General features: G+C 28.7%; 1 protein-coding gene across 3 annotated transcripts; it reads right to left on the reverse strand.

Moving 5' to 3' along the window:
* Nucleotides 1–16386: 16386 nt before the first annotated feature.
* Nucleotides 16387–22509, reverse strand: LOC102667655 (AT-rich interactive domain-containing protein 1). 3 transcript variants are annotated; one of them, XM_006602748.3, is made up of 3 exons: nucleotides 22376–22509; nucleotides 20555–21698; nucleotides 16387–17675 (listed from the first exon to the last, which is right to left on the reverse strand). In XM_006602748.3, exons 2-3 carry the CDS (start codon nucleotides 21632–21634, stop codon nucleotides 16800–16802), a joined length of 1956 nt encoding a protein of 651 aa, XP_006602811.1. In that variant the 5' UTR covers nucleotides 21635–21698; nucleotides 22376–22509; the 3' UTR covers nucleotides 16387–16799. The 3 variants fall into 3 exon arrangements, with proteins under 3 accessions (XP_006602811.1, XP_025982496.1, XP_006602810.1); XM_026126711.2 differs by lacking the exon at nucleotides 22376–22509 and adding an exon at nucleotides 21976–22278 and having other exon boundaries at nucleotides 20555–21804; XM_006602747.4 differs by lacking the exon at nucleotides 22376–22509 and adding an exon at nucleotides 21976–22277.

Below are 22509 nucleotides of genomic sequence, written 5' to 3' on the forward strand. Positions count from 1 at the left end.
ATAATAATTATAAAAGTGAACTAATGAACCATGAAATTGATAAATATCTTATATTAATAAGATAGATAATTAAAAAAACTTAATTTATATAATATAAAATAATTTTATATTATTATTTTATTTTATAATAAATTTATCCTATATGATAAATTATAATTCAACTTCTCTAAATCAAGAAACATGCAGTTTAAATGAGATAAAATTATTCTAACTTTATAAATGATTCTGAGTTCGAGTTTTACAGCCTGTTTGAAAATGGATCTACAAGACTACAACGTGATTTTTCACATTTATCCATCTTCACTAGTTACTAGCTGCAGCTTCTGACAATTTTTTATCATAGACGTGAATAATGGGACAATATGTGTTTAACACGTGGTCAGTCTTACTCGGTTTAATCAAAATGATCACAAGTGATATATGTTGCTTATATAAAAAAATGTTTAATTTACTTTTCTTAATTTTGTCTCAAATTTCTTATACTATTTGATTTTATCATTATATTAATTATATACTAATAATATTTAATAAAGATACCGATGTAAAATTTTATTACATTATCACATCAACACATTCATATAGATGTGATATTTTATTGTAACTTTACGTAAGTTTACATAATGAATGTTAAGTTGAGAAATTTGAGTCTATGGGATATAAATTAAACAAAAGGATAAAATTTAGAAACGTGAAAAAATAAAGACATAAAGAATGCAATTAATCACAATAATGAGGATGAAGATGTTGTGTTCTACGGTGTTCTAGTAGATTTTCGGTTACGTCAAGGAACAATAATGTTTTGGAGTTTTGTTACCGTAATTGGTAACTGGGCTTTTTATAATAATTTCGATGAATTTGAGTTGTGCTAATTTTTAGAATAATTATTTGATCATCTATTAATGATTTGTATATGCACTAAAATGGTTAAAGTGATGTTTAATTTGAGAAAATATTTTTATTTTTATTTTTATTAGTATATATAAATAATTATATTTATTTATTATTTCTAAAAATTTATATAGAAAATTATTAAAATAATATTTGTTATTTTCATTACTTAATTATAGATATTTTAAAGTAAAAAAATAAAAATAGTATAATCTTTTAATTATAAATAAAAATAAATTAATTTTTTATTAGAATATTATTTTCTTTTCGAGTCGACTCTTGTTTTGTTTAAACTAAAATATAGAGTTAGTATTTTTGTTGCTAAAAATATAGAGATATTTCAAAGTAAAGCAAATCGATCAAAAATTTGACATAATAAATTAAAATGGATAATTTCATTCATTTTAATTTTAAAGCATGATAAAATTCAAATAAAAAATATAATATATTTTAAAATAATATGCCATTTATAAAATCTTTGTATTACGCATTCTTAATTTTGAAACTTTATAATAATACATCAAATCAAACCTGACTTTTTTTCATCATTTTGTTTGACATCTATCATAAGATTCATAGCTTATGTTTGGTAACAAATAATAAATTATAAATTATTTAATGTTTATTTTTATTTATAAAGACTTAAATTTTAATTTCATTTAAAAGAAATTAAGTCTCCTATTATACAAACTAATAAGTATTAATTAATCATGCTATGCTCAAAATCAAATAAGAAGTTCAATTTTTAAATTTGAGATGGATGAAGAATTGAATATAAAATTATAATTATGAATTAATTTTATTGATAAAACACTAGCGGCTGCAGTGGATACAGGAGGAGGAAGGTGGTTGGAATTTGGAAGGTACAACCAATGGTGATGGTGGTAGTGGATGACAGCAACAACTCTTACAATATATTATTATTTATGTCTCGTTTATTTTAAAAATTAAAACAATTTATTTTAATAAAATTAATTTTAAATTGTTAAATAAAAATAATCTGTAAATTTAAATCAAATTGAATTATAAATTTTTATTTAAATAATTTTTTAAAAAATATGAAAATTAATTTTTTAATGTCAAAATAAATAAATAAAATTAAGAACATAGCAACGGAAGGACTCTATTAATTATTACTTTTATAATTATACCTTGATAAAAAAAATAATGTATAAAATGTTAATAAATAAAAGAAATCAATATGTATTAATAAATTATAATTAATTTTAGTAAAAAAATAAAATTATATTTCCTTTCCTATAGACTATGCAAGTATTACAATGTCTTTCTTTTTTCTGTTTAAATATACTAATTTATCCATTTAACTTTAACACTAAACCAAATTACACTTCCATTCTCTAAGAGAAGCAACTATTGCCATGCTCTCCTTTCTTATGTTAAGTGTAATATAAATTATACTTTCCATCATTAGGAGATGCAACAAGGAATTAATCCATCAACCTCATTGTGTTCTGATACTCAGAATCATGATGAAAATTAAATGCAGAAGCACTAATGAAGTGATAAAAAATTTATAAAAAGATCAAGATTGATTTTATGATCTTAGAGAACTTTATTTCTTTCTCTGAATATTTTCTCTACAAGGATAAAGAGAAGAAGAAAGAAAGCAAAACTCACTTCTTTCTACCACTTACTCCAAATTTGATAATTATAATTTGGTCCCGCATCAAATTATAATATTACTAATAGTATCTACATAATTAATCTTTCATGATATATATGTCGTTAGCCATAATTTTATATTGATGAGACCATTTTAATATTTTGACTAATAAAATAATAACCATAACTTATTCAATTATGTGATATATATATATTATGATCCAAAATTGCTAACTGATGCAAGTATCACCTAGTCCCTCCTCTCGTGTGATAAAATATATAATTTAGTATATTTAACTTATTATCACAACAAAATATTCATTATGAAATTTTTAGTATATTTTTTTAATTAAAATATATGCTAAAATATTTTTAGTTTACTAAGTTATAATTCACTCACTCGATAAAGGTCTTTTGAAATATATAATTAAATTTAAAATATAAATATAAATATAAATTTTGAGATAAATTATCTATATGCCAATTTATAGGTATTATATGAAACTGAATAATATTTGTACATTTAATATACATATTTTAGCATTTTCATTTAATAACTAAACTAATATATTACATAATAAATATAATATTTAATAATAATATTATTAAATATAATTATATATTATAATAATAATTATAATAATTAATATTATATAAAAAAATTATAATTATTTATATATTTTTAAAATACTATATTAATAAAATCAATTAAATCCTACCCTAAAATGAATTTCATGAACTAGTTTTTGAACAATCATATATAAAATAAAAAATTATATGGAAATTATTTTTTCCGTCCAAAGTAGACTTTTTTTTAATTATTTTTTATTTTATTTAATAAACTGTACTAATTGCAAGGGAATTTAATAAATAGTGGGTTTTTAATGTAAATTTTTTAAATATTTTATTTTCATTTTTTTAATTACTAATATTATGTATTTGGGAATGATAATAGGTTTTAATTACTTTATCGTTAAGTATTAGAATGCATGTATTTATTTTTTTACTATTATGAAATTATTTATTGTCTTCATAAATTTTAATTTTATTTTAATTTTTAGATAATTGGTTTAGTCAAATCTAACTTAATCTAACCGATGAACACTCCTAATTTTATAGATATTTGTATTGTTTTCTAATCAAAATAACATTTCATCTAATAATTTATGTAACAAAAATTTCTATTAAATATCAACATATATTATCAAAGTAAAACTTTAATCAACTCTAATTAAAAAAATAACATAAAAACACCTAAAAAATTGTATCTTGCTTTTATTCTTAAAAAAAAATAGTATCTTAACTGGGGGTGACTAATTTAAAGTCCTCAATTTCTGGGGACTAATTCAGTGGGTTATTATATGGTGGGACTTGATTGCTTAGATCATCTGTAGTCCCCTCATCTAGTCAACAACTTTAAAACCATAGTTAATTGGAAAACAACTTGTTACGTTACATTTATCCAAAAAATAAAAGTTGTTACGTTACAATATTACATAGTAGCTAATATTGACTCATCTTGTTACTCACCAACATGCGCACGTAAGTTAATTAAAATAAATTAAACGTGCAACACAAATGTAACTTTTTTTTTATCAGCCAATGCAATTTAATTGTACAACTAAAATATCCATACAGTTAACGTTAACGTTGTTTTAAACATTGAGCTAAACCATATCATCAGTCTTCCATTACTTATCAGTTGTGTTTTAGTCTCAATCAAAAATGGACAAATTTACACGAATAAAAATACCAATCATTGATATATATATATATATATATATATATATATATATATATATATATATATATATATATATATATATATATATATATATAACAGCGTTATACACATAAAATTACCAACAATCACGTTATATATGTTGGTGGTGACGGGATCATGGCAAAGGTTGTCGGCGCATGATAACAGTTGTAATTATTGTAATGACAAATAATGATAGTCATAATGTTAAGTTTGAGATATTTTAAGATGTTATAAATTAATTAATTTAATATTTAAGATATTTTGATTTTTCTATTCAGTAAATTTTATAAAGATTTTGTGATTAAATGAGCTTTTAATTTGAATTTAAAATATTTTAATTTTAGTCTTTTATTTTATAATCTAATGATTGAGATTAATAATTTTCATAAGAAGATCATTCTCCTATAAAACCAATTAATAACAAATGTTGGATCAAGAATAAAAATAATAGATTGTTGAGATTAAAATACTTAAAATTTTAAATTAAAATCTAATATATCATCCAATATCTAAAAAGTTAACCAAACAACAAATAAATTTACAAAAATCTCAATTATCATTTTCTAAAATATCTCAATTAACTTAAACTTATCACCATCTTACAATTGTCATTGTCATCTCACCATTACAGCTACCACCACCTCCATCAATCGCAGCCACCTACATCATCATGACCTTTCTCGTTGTTATAATTATCAACACCATGACTATCCTGCAATCACCATTATGATTGTTACCGACAGCATAACTGCTATTGACAGTGGCAGTGACAGCCATAGTGATGATGATGTATTAACATTAGCTAAGATATTTTAGAACATGATTATTAGGTAAATTTTTTAGAGATTTGATAATATTATTTTAATTTAATTATTTAATATTTCTAATCTTGATTTAACGATGGTTATCAATTGTTTTCATGTAATAAAGTAAAAAAGTATTATGGTGATTGCTAATGCACATCCACTTTTTTTTTTAGTATGACCGTGTTAATAATCAATATCATAAATATTTGGAAAAAAAAATCAATAAACTTCTATGTGTTAGTAAGTTTAATATAAGGTTATTATAATAATTTATGATTTAATTTTAAAATAATCATTTCTCTCTCCCCTCTCATCTCTATTACCATTAAATTTTCATACCCTATTGTTTTTCCTCATTCTTTTTCCTCTCTCATAAACATTAAATTATGAATCCTCTTTTCTCTTTCATAAACATTAAATTATAATATATATTTATTTTAAAACAAATTAAGTGTGTTTGATTCAGATTCATTTAAAAATAATAATAATAATTGTTCTATTTAAATAAATTTGAAAAATAATATTTTTCTAAAAACAATTTATAGTAAAAAATAATAGTAAATTACATTTTTTTTTTATTTTTTTCAACCAACTTGTTGCTCTCTTTGAGCCACAGTTTTTTTAAAATAACATTTTTGTAATCTTTATGAAACATATTTTTTAATTACTCTTTTAAGAAAAAGGTAATCATTTCTTTAAAAAATTTGCGTAATCTTTCCTTTGTATTCAATCATATGTTTATTGTGTAGTGTATAAAAATCAACCTTTTATATTAGTATGATTTATTTTCACTTAATATGTTTTGAAATTATAAAAAATACTATGAATTTAAATTCACATTTTTTACAATACAAAATTTTCATAATATTTATATTATGTTGATAGATGAGAGAGGAGAGAGATTGAAAAGTTAATGTTTACAGGAGAGAAAAAAAAAAAGAGAGATTGATGATTTAATGTTATGCGAGAGAAAATTTACTTTTGTAAATTAATAAATCATTAAAATAATTAATTAAAATAATTACTACAAGTAAATTAAAAATGCATTTTTAAATTAAAAATATAATTTTAAAAGCATCCACATATAATAATAAAAACAACTAAGCATAACATTAATTTATCCAAACTCAAGTTATAAATAAACAACATTACAAAGATAATCATTCAACTTGGACGTGACAATTCTTAAAGTTTATAACGTTCTAATCACTTAACAAAAACTCTAATTAAACTTGGACATCATGTGGGGATGAAACTTTATAAGACTCCTAAAAAAATACGTTAAAACTAATTAGCTTATAATTATATATTACAAAATTATATTAAAAAAAACACAAATGGATAAGATATTTGGCCTCATCATTAGAATCAATTTTTCCATATTTTTACAAACGCTTATCTCCTAAGTATATATATTGCTTGGATCCATTAATACCAATAGAAACTAAAACATGATAATAAGGCTAAGAATTAGACTATCAAAAACAATAATTAAAACTTCCAATAAAAGGTAAGTCAGAAATGAATGGATTAGATTTAAGGTTTCACTCTACTACTCTAAGTATCTATTACTAATAGAGTATTATTCACAAAATTAAAAAAATACACAATTTTCTTTTCACATCAAATCAAATATATAATATATATTATTTATTAATGTAACATATTATAATTAAATATATATGACATATGCAGGGGTTGGGTACTATTGTACTCGTACCCGCACCCACACCTATATAAATTTGTGGGTAAATACTTGTCCATGTACCTAGCCTCAATATGCAACTAATTATTTTCTCCACTTATGGATATTTTTGTGGATACCCCTGAGGTTTGAGTACACTTTGTTATCTATTGAGAGGAGAATAAATACTATGAAAATTTAATGCTGATATAGATGAGAGAGAAAAGAGAAATGATTATTTTAAAATTAAATCACACATTACTATAATATTCTTATATTAAACTTACTAACACAAAGAAATTTATTGGTTATTCTTATATTAAACTTACTAACAATTCCCATATTATCATATTTAAAAACTCTATATTGTCATATTTTATAGTTGATATTATTAAATTTAAATTTACTTTGGTGATGATTTTGATCACTCAATTTAAATTGTTAAGATTGAGTCATAAGTCTCACAAAATTATTTGTTGGGTTTAGGTTAGTAGTATTTTTTTAAAAACCTAAAATTTTTCTGGCTGATAATTAGAAATTAATTTCTTTAAAGTATAAAGATCATTAAAGTGGATATTATTACTCCTAACATTTTTTTTAAGGTTAGCAACAATGAATGACATCAATGAACTTGTGATTCAATTATTGACTCTTATATATATATATATATATATAAGAATTTAAGATGTGAATATGTGATGTTGATGTTAGAGGTTAATTGTTAGATAATCCTACATTTCTTTTTCTCTCCTAGTTTACAATTCTTAATAGTGACAATAATGATGATGATAAAAACAAGAAAAAAAAGATTATTAATTTTCATTTTTTGAACATCTAAGATTCAATAATTCAACTATATATCCAGTTATTCAGGCAAAAGCTAGGACTCGATCTATTAACACTTCCATTATGAAAATCAACCAGGATTGAAGATTATAAACAAGTCCAATATTGATAGCCTGATTGTTGGCTTTGAGGTTTAATCACTTATAGAGAAAATGTTTGTTACACCTAATACATATTTAGTTTATTATTCTATATCATGAAAGAAGGATAATCAATTTACTTCAACAATAATTTTATAGAGTTACTTTACATCCTAATCATTGATTTTTTAAAATCTAATTATTAAGATTAATTACTCAAAACAACCATATGATAAAACTAAATGATTAATAGAGGAAAGTAATACTATTAATTTAAATGAGGAATTATATAGGAATAGTCGTAGCCATACGAAAACTTGAACCTATGAATCTCATCCAACTCGACTTTGACGAAGAAATCCCTCTTTGAGTTTGAATTTAAGGTTTCCCCGATCAGATTTAGGTTCTGGGATGTAACTAACTCTCAGCCTTGCTCCATCCCTGTCTCATTACATTTTTTTGTCACAATATATATATATATATATATATATATATATATATATATATATTAAAGTGAAAATTTATTTTTATAATTTTAAAATATAAATTAACTAGTTTCATAGTTATATTTGAAAAAATATTTTAATACTTGTCAAAGTATTTGAATACTCCATCTAATACTATTTTAGAGTATTTGAATATCATAAATATGCTTCAATTTTTGAATACTCTGTATTAGCGGCCCATTTTGAAAGTCCATTATCTCTTTTTATTTATTTATTAAATTTACAGATTTAACAATGAAAAATCTTTGTAAAAAGGAAAAATTCTGCCAAAATACTTACTCATTTGATTTCGTTGATTTCTTCAATACTTATTAAAGGTTTGCACAATAGGTTGTGTGATTGTGATGCTTGCTATGGTTTTATGTGAGATTGGAAATATTGATGGTTGATTCAAGTTCCTAAGCTTATCTTGACCTAGAATGTCTCAGTTGAAACTACAAGTGTTAACTAAAGTCAATGCCTAGATCACTTGTTTTTCATATTTTTCATTCATAGGACCGTATGGTAGGGATCATGGGTTGAAAGGCACAAATATGTTTTGTTTGGTATAACCAAGGATGAGTCTCAAGTTATGTAATATGATCGCTAACACTTCTTACACATAATTATAATGGGAGGGAGGAAGTAAGTGAAAAAAGATAACTAATGTTATATTAAAAAGTTAAAATAACAATTATTTTAAAGATAATTGTTTTCTCTTATACGACAATCATAATGAGACGAGAGAGAATTAAGTAAATATTCAATATACATCATCATTTTAATGTGATTCTTATTAAGTAAGCATCTAATATACATCATTATTTTATATTTAACATCTTAGTTGCACCATAGCTCGACCAAACTCGAAAGATCTCAAAACTTTTAAAAACATTTTTCTGTCTATCTTGAACATGTGCTAGTATGCATTATTTGGATTTATACAAAATAAGAAAAAATGGAATATAGGAACTAAAACTCAAATGAAACATGATCATAGGAATGAAATCTAGCCTAACCATTTATTTTTCTTTCATACATCAATTAGAGCAGTAATATTTGCCACAAAACACAAATGCACGTATATGCACAAATACATGTACATGTGTTTTATTTGTTAATTGAAAATTAAACACAAAATAAAATTAAAAAAAACAAAATTACCTGTTTAATGGAAATTATGGGAATACAATTTTTTCTCAACAGATAGTATTTCTCTATTAATCAATATTCTTTTGATAGTGAGACTAATAGTGTAAAACGAAAATAAACTGTTACCATGCAAAAGACAGATTAGTTGCATTCTTTCATTTCATAATTATCAAGTTTATTTATCATAGACCAAGGAGATAACCCATAGACTGAGTTGATCAAATATAAACACATACACGATACAAACACATGTAATTCTTAAGTGGTGAAAATTTTACACAATCCAAAGTAGTTTTCCTTTGTTTTCTCTTTATTATTTTCTAGAATGAACCTACATGAATTTTTCTTGACTATTTAAACAATCCCATGTGAATATTTTTTGAATTCATGATTAACAAGCTAAAATTTTACACATTGTTGTTTAAGGCAACTTGATAAAATGACTACTACCCATTAGGATCATGTTGGAGTGTAGGGCTAAAATTTCCATTCTTAGATGGCAATGTATTGGTTGATGATCAAGTGAGTGAAGCACATTTGTTGAGTATCCATGGTGCTTCTTTTCTAACTCATTGAAATGAATGATATCCTTTTAGATAAAGAATTCAATTGAGGTTCTATTTCCTCCTCATCAACCAAAATCTATGAGCTACCAAGCAATGTTTTGACTTTCATGGAATAAGTTCACATAATATTATTTGTTTTTTGTTTAAATATGTTTTTGTCTTAATAAATACTCAATTTGTGTTTGTTACCCAATAAATTCTTGTTTTGTGTAAAGTTTTTAATAGAACAACAATTTTATTTCTAATCCTTGATATTTTATTTTAGTTTATGATAAATTAGCGAATTTTGTGTGTGATCATGATAAATTAGCAAATTTTGTTTTAGAGACTAATTACAAATGAAAAAATATATATTAGTAAATAAACACAAAATACACAAATTTATCATGAATTAGAAAAAGTGTCAAGAATCAAAAATAAAATTATTATTTTATTAGTTATTCAACGTAAAATAAAAATTTATTAAAGTAATCACGAATTAAATATTTGTTATGGATTAAAAATATATTTAAGCCTTTATTTTTTAACATATTTTTCATTGAGAGATCCTTCTTTTCATTGCTTTCCTTATCTTCAATGAGGATCCATGCACAAGATTTTAAATTTCACATGACAACTATTGTTCTTTAAAATATAATTTCACGTGACAATTAAATAAATAGATTTTGAACACATATTTTCTAAGATTTTATATCAGTAGATAAATTAATATTTTTTTAAAATTAATTATTTAATCAACGAAGTTTTTTTTACTTTCCCAAACTATTTTAATAAATACTCATCAAATTTATTTAATCAATATTACATGCAGTAAGACATTATCAAATCATAATTAGTAACTCCCTGCTTCCAATTCAGCAACAAGCAAGTCAGTAACTTTCGAATGTTCTCTAGCGTTGGACAAGTCCTGAATTAGTTAATATCTTGAAATTAATAACTCTCATGCCTCCAATATGTTTTTATAAGTTTTACAGAAAGCGCATATTGGATTAAGTTATATTAGATTAGATTTCATTACATTCTAGAGCTATTAAAAATATGAATTCGTTTAAAATAAGTCTACATGAGTCTAGAGTTGTTGCTACCAATCAACCAGGAATCATGATATCCAATGCCTTAATCGACCATTCAACAAGATAAATATAAGAATAACATAAATATCAAATTGAAATAGATAAAATCATATGAACTTTAAACACTAATGAATTAATGATATATAAGCAAAGGTCTAAAATTCAGTTATTTAAGACTAGACCACTATAGAAGATAAGACCCCAACATAGTAGTTCTAAAAATGCATTATTACCTAGGAATAAATAAACTAATAAACTATTAAGTTAATTTAGGGTGTAATCACTAATCACAATACATTTCCTCCTTGGGTTACTTGATCAAAAGCTTGTAGGCAATAAGGTCAGTTTTGGATTTCCTAACATGTGTTAAAAGCATATATTACCATAGTAGGATTGTCTGGTTAGCCATCATCAATCTGTCAGAGTATTCATTAAACAAGCTTAGAGCAAGTGCTTTGGAAATATCGAGAGGATGAAAAAGAAAGTGGAGATCACTAACAACACTAATAATTTTATTCATACTTTTATCTATTTAATTACTGATTGAAGATACGTGGTATGAAATCAATATGAATCAAGAAATAAATTAATCTCCATTTCAAAATCGGGAAGAGACTAAAAATACTAGTGTACATTAACATTATTGTTGCTGTCAAGTTCCCAAGAAACCTTCCTAAGAAAACCTTAAGCTTAATAGTTAAAGCCTTTAAAAAAATTGAAATTTTAAGGCTAAAGATGTGCTTAATGGATTCATGAATTAGTAACTCACTTCCAGAATTACAAAACATAGCAGTGAAAAGTATGTCAGAACTCTAAACCAATTTTTAAAGAATCTACTCAGCAGCAACAAGAAAGGAACAAGAAAACATAATAAAAAAAACCCCAAACCCCTCTGCATGTAGATTATAGCAATGACAACAAGAGGGAATTTTTAACTGTATCACCATTTCACATTGGGCATTCAACAAATGCTAATAGCTACACAAAATAGCACAAACACCTCCACAAATAACAATTGATAGAATAAGACTAAATATGATAAATGCAAAACAAAAAAAACAAAAATGTTAATATAATGAAACAACCCATTCACAGGTACAACTTGTAATATCATCCATGACCATTAATTAAAAAAAAAAGATCTTTCAAAGAAATAAAGAAAGCCTAGATAATCAAAACATGAAAGCAAACTTGGGTTTGAACTGAAAACTCAAATCCAAGCAATCAACTAGCCAAAGAAAATAGAAGATTAAAACTTTTAAATGTAAAATGTAATTCAAAATGATCAAGCAAAACCTAGGGGAAAAAATCAATGAAGGCAATGTGTGGTAAACAAATCTATTGACAGGAAGAGAGTAGCTAGCCCTTACACTCTGAGGTGACTAACGGTGAGTGGTGACAGGACTGGGTGGCGACGGTGCGGTCTAAGGGAAGTGAACAACGCAGCACAGTCTAGGACGAGAAGTGAAGTGAACGAGTTATGTGAAGGTTTGAGCTTTGAGTGAGACTCAATTGTTAAGTTTCTTAAAATATAAGAGTAATTTTGTAATTTTCTCAAATCAGGGATTCCTGGGGCGGGGGGAATGATCTTCGTCCCCGTCCCATCCCTGTCATGTCCGCAGGGAGATATTTTTTCCCGTCTTTGTCCCCCTCGAGGAAAAAATCTCTGTTTGTGGGACCCTAAATAGGACAATCTCCGTAGGGATCCCCATTAACTGTACAAATTGACACTCCTACACACATTGTATAAACATTTCAAGCTTCTCACTAACCACATACATCGTTCCTTCCCTCTTAACACATAAATACCTTTGAAAAAAAACAGTTATTCTTTCTCCTCTCATCAGGAGCACACACACACTAACAAATCATCAATTTATCACCTATTCCTTTTTTTTCTCACTCTTACACACTCTCGTTTCTTTTATCCTCATTCACATTAGACCTCACATAAGCACAACACATAGACTTCGACATAATATTTTCTCTTTCTTCATGTCTCACCCACAACGATTATTCTCGTTGCTCCTACATCACCCTGATACACCAGTCATCATCACCACCAATCACAGCCCTGCCACCAACGAGTCCATTTTGCAAAACTAGCGTATACCAATGCAACACCCTACAACTATGGTTATTGCCATAATGTTAGGTTGTCAATACATTATATTTCATTTGTTTGGTTTCTAAACATAATGAATAAGTTAGAGGTTTATCATGGAATAATGGTAGAATTCCAAAAAACAATGGTAGGAAGATATCTTTAAGTTGGTTTTCATGCTCCGTTGATTGATGACTTGAGTGATAGATTTTAATAAAAGTCTTAAAACCTAGATTAGTATGTAAGATGCTTGGATCAAGAAATATTATAGTTTAAGTGATATTTATTTTAAGTCAAGATGCAATCTCTATTTATGCAATGTGAGTAATCTTATAGTGATGAATGAGGAAAACAAGGGGAAAAATATAAAAATGTGTGAATTTAAGTAATATTTTTTCTTATTTTTTAAAACTTTTATTTTATAGTATTAATTTAAATTAAATTATATAATATATTTAAAACTTAAATATTTCTACATCTACATTGCTAGAACCAACCACATTGGATCATACCTAATGAATTTAAAACTTTTATTTTATGGTTTTGATTATAACAAATGTATTAAAATTTGATAGACTAATGGATTTTATTGAGTATTATAAGAATACTATCGTCCAAGACATTTTGGTATTGAAATCCTTAACCTTTGTATTACTTTAATTATATATAACATTGAGTCCAATACAACTTTAGTCTTGTTTTTCTTAAAAGATTATCTAGTGTCCAATGCGATATAACTGAATAGGCATTTAAGAGTTTGTGAATGCTAACACTTAATGTGCTAAGTTGTTTTTAAAGGTCCAAATTGGAGATAAAAAAAACTTACACAATATTTTTATATTTAAGTCTTCCATTGTCCAAAAACATATAGTACACATGTGCCCGGAACAAGAATGGTTCATGCTTAAGAGTTTTGTACCTTTTAATATTCTCTCGTCTTTTTGAATTGCTTAATCATTTGAATTTCAAGTGTATACTAAGACATGTAAGAAAAAAAATATATTATCTACAAGACAATTCATTGTATTAGTAGTGGAATGTTGCTCATAAAAGGGTAGTAAGTACTACCATTCTTTCTCCATTTCATGCTGCCACATGCATATACGGAAAATTCTAAGAAAGAATGAACAATTTTGAAGAAGGCACCGAAATCCACAATAATAATCTCTTTAAGCCTATTAAGAATAAAGCACAATAGAGAATAACTTTTACATCCAAGTGAAATCATCAAGCTTTGTTTTTACTCTGATACAAGCCTTTCTCTAGATGATCATACACAAGTATTCATTGTGCAATCCTTTGCTTAACAAAGTTTCTATGTAAATTGATTGTAATATGTATCCTCTTTTTGAGAGTTATTTTAAATTGTAGTCATTCAAACTATTGTTTGAAAAGTCAGGAATAATTTAGTGATAAAAACAGTACTGGAATGTTTATCAATCTTAAAAGAAGACTAAAGAAGTGGCACAAAGAATACTTGTACAAACCAAAAATGATAGAGTAAAATACTTGTTTTGTAATATTTTTTTATTAGTGAAATCCTTCAAGGATTTGAAGGAGAACTAGACGTAACATAATATTTTCCAACCTTTTTTCTTTTCCTTTAGTTGTGTACTCTTCCTCATCATCTCCAGTGTACCCCGCACAACCATCAACAAAACCTTTCCTCTCGAAACTCCTTCTACCACACCAGAGATATAGATCTTGAAACTGTAGAAGAAGAACTCAAACACTTGTCCTCTTCCCTAAACACTTGATCTTGAAACTCTAAACACAAGGAAATCATTGATGTTGCCTAAAGAGGAAAAGTGAGTTAACGAAAGATTTTTGGTTCTTGTCTTCCTTTGTTGTGCGTGTAGTGCACTTGGTCAATTTTGAAGAAAAAAGGATAAAGAAAGTGAGAAGAGGTTGCCAACAGCGACAAGGGAACCTAATCACCCTTAGTGGCACCACGAAGCCTTCCATGATGTCCGCAACAACGTCTAACTAAATGTTTATCGCATGCTTCATTCTTACACCAAGACCATTTTTTCCTCCAACAGAAAATTGAAATAAAAAACAAAATCCAGACTGATTGGGGTTAATGTTGATGTATCATTTGGGTGTATGTGGCTCATGTGGGTTCCATTTCAAGTTCTGCTTGAAGGTAAAGTGAATGTGTGCATCTATGCTTTCACGTCTTTTCAAAAATGTTTGGAAAATGAAGGTTGATACCAAAGGAGGGTTTGGGTGACGACAATAATGGAACAATGATTATGGTGGTCATTGACTTAGAGTGGTGGTCATTAACTCAAAGAGTAGTGGGGCAAAGATGGTGGTAGTGGCCGCCAAGGAGACGAACCTAGGGAGGAATGGAGTTGGGAAATGAATAGTCAAGTGTGTGATGGAGTGTATCCTATGACTGTAAGTTAGATGAATCCAACAACAAATATAAATGGTGCACCGTAGACCACCTTTGCTAGGTGGTCCATAGTAGCATTTGCCCAATAGTATATTAGTGAAGAAACAAGGGGATATTGAATTGTGATAGTTTTGGCTGCTTACTTTGAAAAACATATATTTTAGGTTCATCCTAATGTGACTTGTACTTAAGTAGCTAAGGAAAAAAGATATCAACTTCTCAATGTTAATTATTACAGGTTTAAGTACTGAAATTTGCCTGCCAAAAATATTTTTTATACAAGTAGTTCCAATCAATATTTGTTACTCATCTCGTCACAATGATGCACATGCAACCACTTCAGTTCTTTAGATATTATATAAGAGGAATATTAGGCAGTCTGATGCTATTTTTCTATCTCTAAAAAGAGATGAGCGGCACGTGAATATTCACTACAAAAAATATTCATGGAAAGACAATACACGAACCAAATACAAATGGCTGTGTTTTCCCTGCTTTATATACATAAGGGTCAACAGGGTCTTGGTTAACTGTGTATATATAATATACTTACCAAAGCATGGATACAACACAGAATACTTGGCATAGAAAAAGGACAAACCTTAGATACAATTCCTTAAGTGTTTTTATTGTTATTTTCCAATTAAAATTAAGTAACCTAAACTTTAAATCAAACCTTTATTACCTAGATTACTAAAGTAAAACTCCAATTTTAATTAGAGAATAACATCAAAAACACATTAGAAACTCTATCTAAATTTTGTCCATAAGAAAAGTAATAGACAAGCTTGCAAATACCTGATCTAAAAACAATATCTACATAGCATTGCAAGAAACATTCAAATAGAAATTCGCATCAGAAAAAAGGTTGAAATTTAAATAACACTTCACTGCATTTGTTCATGAAACTCTATAACAAAATGTTGCTCTATATATTCCATATGCTGTTCTTTTAACTTTAAGTAACCCTTGTCAAAACCTGGTGAAAATAAAATGTGCAACAGTACCTGTAGCTGCAACATATCACTGCCAACAGACAGAAGGGATGTCTCAAAATTGGAAGCATGTAAACTAAAAGCAACCCCCAACTTCTTAGCAGTCGGATCTTCATGGTTGTCAGCTTCTGAAAAACATCATTCATCTCTCCTAAATTAACCCAACACCAAACCAAACTTTAAAGTTACATTTTTTTACTCCCCAAAATCAAGGGTGATTTAAAATTCTAAGCTAGGAGACAAAGACCCATTGATACTGAAAGTTGGTGCAGTGAAGACGCACAAAATTGTTGATTCACATTCTCAATGAAGCTCAGGATATGACTGAGGTTCACTTGTTATTTTCCCTTTTGAATGTGGCTTTTTTGGGGGATAACAAGGTGAAGCTGCGAGGTTTTGGTGTTTGATGTCCAAAAACTTTCCTCAATGGTGTGAATTCTGATTCATCATCATCACTGTCAATGTTATCAGGAGTATGCCTATTCTGATATGCTCTGCGCTGCAAAAGAAAGACATTGAAATAGTAGCTGACTAAATCTTCTCTGCTCTTCTTAGGAAATGTTTTGAAAAGATGATCCCAAAAACATTTATCAAGTGAAGCAGGGTTTGATTTCACCACATCTTTGAACTTCTTCTCTTCTTGCTCTGTCCATGAACCCCCAACTTCTTCACCTACCTTATGTAAATTCCATTGGTGAAACGCCTCACCCAATTCCAACTTAACTTTAGCCCTTCTCTTAGCAATGTGGAACCGGACACACTCAACAGAACCTTGTACTTGGCAGCCACATGAATTTTGTCTTCCCTCTCCAATGGGGTCCCTTTCAAAAAGACGACATTTGGAATTTACAGTTTTTGGAGGCCATATTTGGGTCCCCAACCACTTTGAATCAACCTCATAAGTTATGACAGTCCATTCTGGCACTTCAGCTTGATGGTTTGGCCCCAAAGGGATGTGCACTCTGGCACATCTATCAAGGCTTGAGTGAGCAGTACCGGAGTCAGGTAACAATTTCTCAGCACGATCTTCAGCATGAGAACTTGGGGTCCTCTCCAAATCCACATGTGTTCCTCCAGATGAAGCTAAGGAGACTCCTCCAGATGTAGTTTTTCCCAATAAAACTCTCTTGTCACATTTCAACCTCTGTCTAAGATTGTACATTGCCCCAACACGATCATCATACATAGAAGGATGCATTTTCTGTCCCTACAAAATGGCATAAGATTTTGTCTTTAATTTGACACAAGGGTGTTTTCAATTTTCAATAGAAACATGGACACTAGACATGACACAAACATAGACATTCTTGACACATTTAATGTACAAATAGCATGTTTGGATTTGATTTTACGATCCACGTTCTCCAACTATTTCAAGTCAATAACCTTAAATGACACAGAAGCAAGTATTTTTTGCTTCAACTGGATCCACGCTGACACGAGCAAACACCAAACTGAACAGGCTAAAAAATATAGGACAAACACACGCGCACACACACACTAAAGAGAGAGACGCTTAAATGAAACTAAGCATAAGCAGCATAACAAAAGATTTAAATTGATAATCAATATTTGTATACTCTTGCAGATCCGTTTCCTTCCAATTATAATGAACCTCACAAAAAATAAATAAATAAATATTAAGATCATTTAATAGTAGTTAATTGCACCCTGTAGTGGAGTGGGAACACACCTGAGCAGTGGTGTGCCACTATCCCACTCCTGGAGTAATTTCTTGTCCATGACCCACCTTTCTCTCCAGCGAAAGTGTTTTCTGACAAAACTACCGACGACCACTCCGGCGAAGAGAAAGAGATTAGGCAAAACAAAAAGAAAATGGTGGATAGGTGGTGCCTAATGGGAGAAAGAGAAAAGGACTAGGGTTTTAAACTTTCTTTTGCTTTTTGGGCCAAAATAGGTATTGCTTTTTGGGTCAAACTTTAGAGTGGGCATTGGACCACCACCTTAAATAGGCCACTCTCCAACCCAAACAATATTAATCATATATAAATACTATTTTTGCAGGGGAGGTTTTTTTTTATAATTAACCATATATTATTCCCATTGCATATGCATGGGTAAGGCTACATACAATAACCCTTCCCATACCTTCTCCTTGCGAGGAGCCTTTGGCACTGAGGTACATTAGTTTTATTTTAATAAAAAAATACTGTTACAAAAATATAAATTACTCTATAATATTTAAAAAATATAGAAAAAAATATTAATATGTAAGTATATATTATATAATAGAAGCAAATGTATAAAATACTATTAAACAAATATATATTATATAGTTATATAATAGATATTTTATATATAAAAATCTAGAATATATAGATATATTCAGAATAGCGATCAACCCACTCCCACTACAGTGTTTTTAGGGGGTGGCCACTCCACACCGCTGTCTACCAGTGACTGCTATAGATGGATCATTTTACAATGTAAGCACTCTTTTAAAAGGAAAATAAAAAACAAGTTGAATTATATCTTTCATAAAAGGTATATTCACCTCAAAATAACTTGCTATATTTTATAAAACATAGCAAGTTAAAAAAATAGAATATAAAACTAGCTATATTTTATGAAACATAATGAACCCTTCTCTCTAACACACGATTAGTAGTTAAAAAAAAATTAAAAACTAGTTAAACTACAAAATCATGAGTGAGGCTCATTAAAAAAGTGAAACCTACAAAATTTTGTAATTTTTGATAAATTTCAAACAATAATAAAAAGTGTGTTAGAGAATGTGTTGCTAACATTTTTCTTTTCTATAATAAAGAGCCTCACAAAAGAAAATAGAGATGAATTAATTTTTAATATTTTGTTATATGTTAATTTGAATTTTCTGAATGCTGAAAACAAATTTCCTCGGTGTCTTTTGATAATGTGTGAAACAATACAGATCAAAACAGAGGTAACTTTTATGGAATATTTTACTCCAAAAAAAAAAACAAGCAGTGATGTTCCGGGGTTAAAATTGGGTTTTTGAAGCCTATACCATGGCAGTGCCGCTATAGTGCACAAAAAGCCACTATTGCGGCCACTACGTCCGCTACTGAAAACCACTCCACTATTTGAATCTCATAGTGTGCTATTGACTACTACAGTTCATATTTTTTTTTATTTGTTTGGTTTTCACCAAGGATATTCCCCAACCAATAGTTGGAAACTAATTCCTTTCAAGGCGTAAAGATAACTAAAATGGGTTTTGCATCTCCCAACAAAATCTTCTCCATACATATAGCCAGGAACCTAACCCCTAACAACATACCTAAGGAACCCGTCTATCTACTAATTGTACTGGACCTTGTTGGTATGATTCATATTATATATCAATATCAATTATATAAATGGTCTCCAAAAAGAAACATGGATTAACATTAATAGAATTGCAGCATCACATTGAAAAAGATTAAAAAATTACTATTCAAGAGTTAAATTATGAAGTTCTGCAGCGAGATTTAAGTAATGAGTACATCATAATTAAAGACCCTATAAAGGAGCTCTCTAAAAACTTAAGAAAAAATTAATTATTCAAGAATTAAATTATGGAGGACAACAGGGCAAGATTTAAGTAATAAGCAACCATAATTGGAGACCCCATAAAAGAGCTCTCTAAGAACTCAGAGAGAGAAAAATATTCAACAGGAAAAAAATAAAAATCAATAAAAGATTTGCAATATGAATATTAAATATAATACAACAATATCAATAGGTGCATCCAAAAACCAAGAAAACAGGTAAGAAGATAGTAACCAGTAGTTATGAACAAATACCAATACATTAGTTAATCATAGGGAAAAAATGTATAAACGTGCCGTCCATGATTTCCACATATAAATCATGAAAGGGCCTAGACAAGAAAATATGATAATAGTTACCAAACATAAAAAATATCACATGATGACATATATTCAATTACATAATTCGAGAAATAAATTTATCCAAGATTTATAAGGATTTTTTCCATGATGTATGATCTCAGCACAAAACAATGACATAGAACCCTATACTATAGTTCATATTTCATTAATGACCGGCATGGCAAACAAAGAGCACATGATGTTTTCATATTACCTGCCAATTAAGCTGTTCACTGGTTGTCTCAAAATCTTTCTTCAGAAAGACAGCTTCTCGAAACAACAAAACCTGCTTCCAGATCTCCTGACTACTGTAAAACTTCCACTTAGACTTTTCAGGAATCGAACCGACTGTGGAATCACAAGGATTTTTAGCAATGCTAGTAATCCAACTTAGCATTTCTGACTTAGACTCTCTCTTCCTCTTACGACCAAATATCTCTTTGTCAACACCAGATGGATCCAATATCAAGACTTCATCACTATCATCATCATCATCATTATCACAGCACTTGCTTCCATCCGACAATCTAGGCATGTTGCTCTCTGCATCAGATGCATCCACAGTTAATATTTTCCCCCCATCAAACTCTTCCAGTATATTCCTCTCAGTATTAAGACTGCACAAGTTTCTGATAATATGCTCATCCGTCCCATTGTCCAGCATATCCAAATCAACAAGTCCTTTGCTCTGAACTTTCTTGTCCCCATTAGACTCTGGACTCACACCCTTCACCCTATTAGTATCACACAACTCCCTCCCATCTAGAAAGTCACATACATTATCAAATTCATCCCCATTAGAATCTGATTTCTTGCCCTTCACACTATCACTAACACACGACTTCGTTTCATCTAAATACTCATATACCCTCTCGAGTTCAGCCACATTTGACTCCGGTTTCACATACTTCACTCTATTACTACCACACAACTTCCTCCCATCCTTACAGTCACACACTATCCTCTCGAGTTCATCCCCCGCCTCTTCCTCACCAGAGTCATCCAACAAGGATTCAGCTTGCGCCTCCATCAAATGCTTGTGAAACTTAACTCTATCATCTATTAAACCACACTCAGGGAACTTACCATCAGTAGCATTCTTTAAGCATGCCTCTAGAGAACTCAAATGTTTACTATAAACAAGTTCAGCAGAGGAACCAACCTTCACACCCAACCCATATTCTTCCCCCACCAAATCCCACAACTTGTTCTTACAAACAGCATCATAACCACCCTTCTCCTTCACCACCATGAAAAGCTTATACAAATCCAATGGATCACCATTACTCATCATTTTCTAGACACGGATCTCTCTCATAAACAATCCACCAAGGAATTGATCAAAACAGCATGCACCCCTAAAAAATAAACCAACAAAAAACTTCGCACTATCAGCTTCAACTACAAACTCTTTTAAGGGGTTTTAGCAAAATCAAAGACAACTCCATCAAGAAACCACACCACCTGACCATGTATATCAAAATCAAATCCAAAAAAAGAAAAAAATAAATAAAGCACCATGTAAAGGTTCCATTTTTATTCTCCCAACGCCACTAAAAAAACGAATAAATACGGAAACAGAAGAACGAAAACTAGGTATGCAAGCATTCAAGGTTGAGAACTGAAAAAGGGTACCGATTGAGAATCATGGTTCGTGGCTTTTGGAGAAAGAAAACTATATTTTTCTCTTTCTACATCAAGCTTGTAAGAGAGAGAGGGAGAGATTTCAGAGTCCCGCCGCGCTTTGTTTCTGCGACTAAAAAACTAAAAATTGCCGATGGTGTTTTTTGGAGAATGAAGGAGGGTCCAAAGTTCAAGTTTTGAACCGATGCAGACCCTCTTCTTCAAAATCTGAGGTTTTTGAAAATCTGAAAAAGAAAATGCCTTGAGAAAATTAAATAAAAAAAGGGGTTTTCAGAAATTAAAAAGATAATTGTCAAATGATACCATTCTAGATTTTCATTGGAAGTAAAAAATAAAAAAATAAAAAAGATTTTTCAATGGAAGTGAAAAAGAGAAAGAAAGGGAGGCATACCAGTATCAATAAAGAGAAACTTGAGAGAAATGCTTCCACAACCAACCTAATGTGACCTCATTTAACTTTTGGTTTGGCACCAACTTGGCTCTTAATTTTCCAAACCCCAATGGTATTGTGTTTTTGTTTTCCTA

The sequence above is a fragment of the Glycine max genome, chromosome 18 (assembly GCF_000004515.6).
Source record: "Glycine max cultivar Williams 82 chromosome 18, Glycine_max_v4.0, whole genome shotgun sequence".
In the NCBI taxonomy this organism is placed as follows: domain Eukaryota; kingdom Viridiplantae; phylum Streptophyta; class Magnoliopsida; order Fabales; family Fabaceae; genus Glycine; species Glycine max.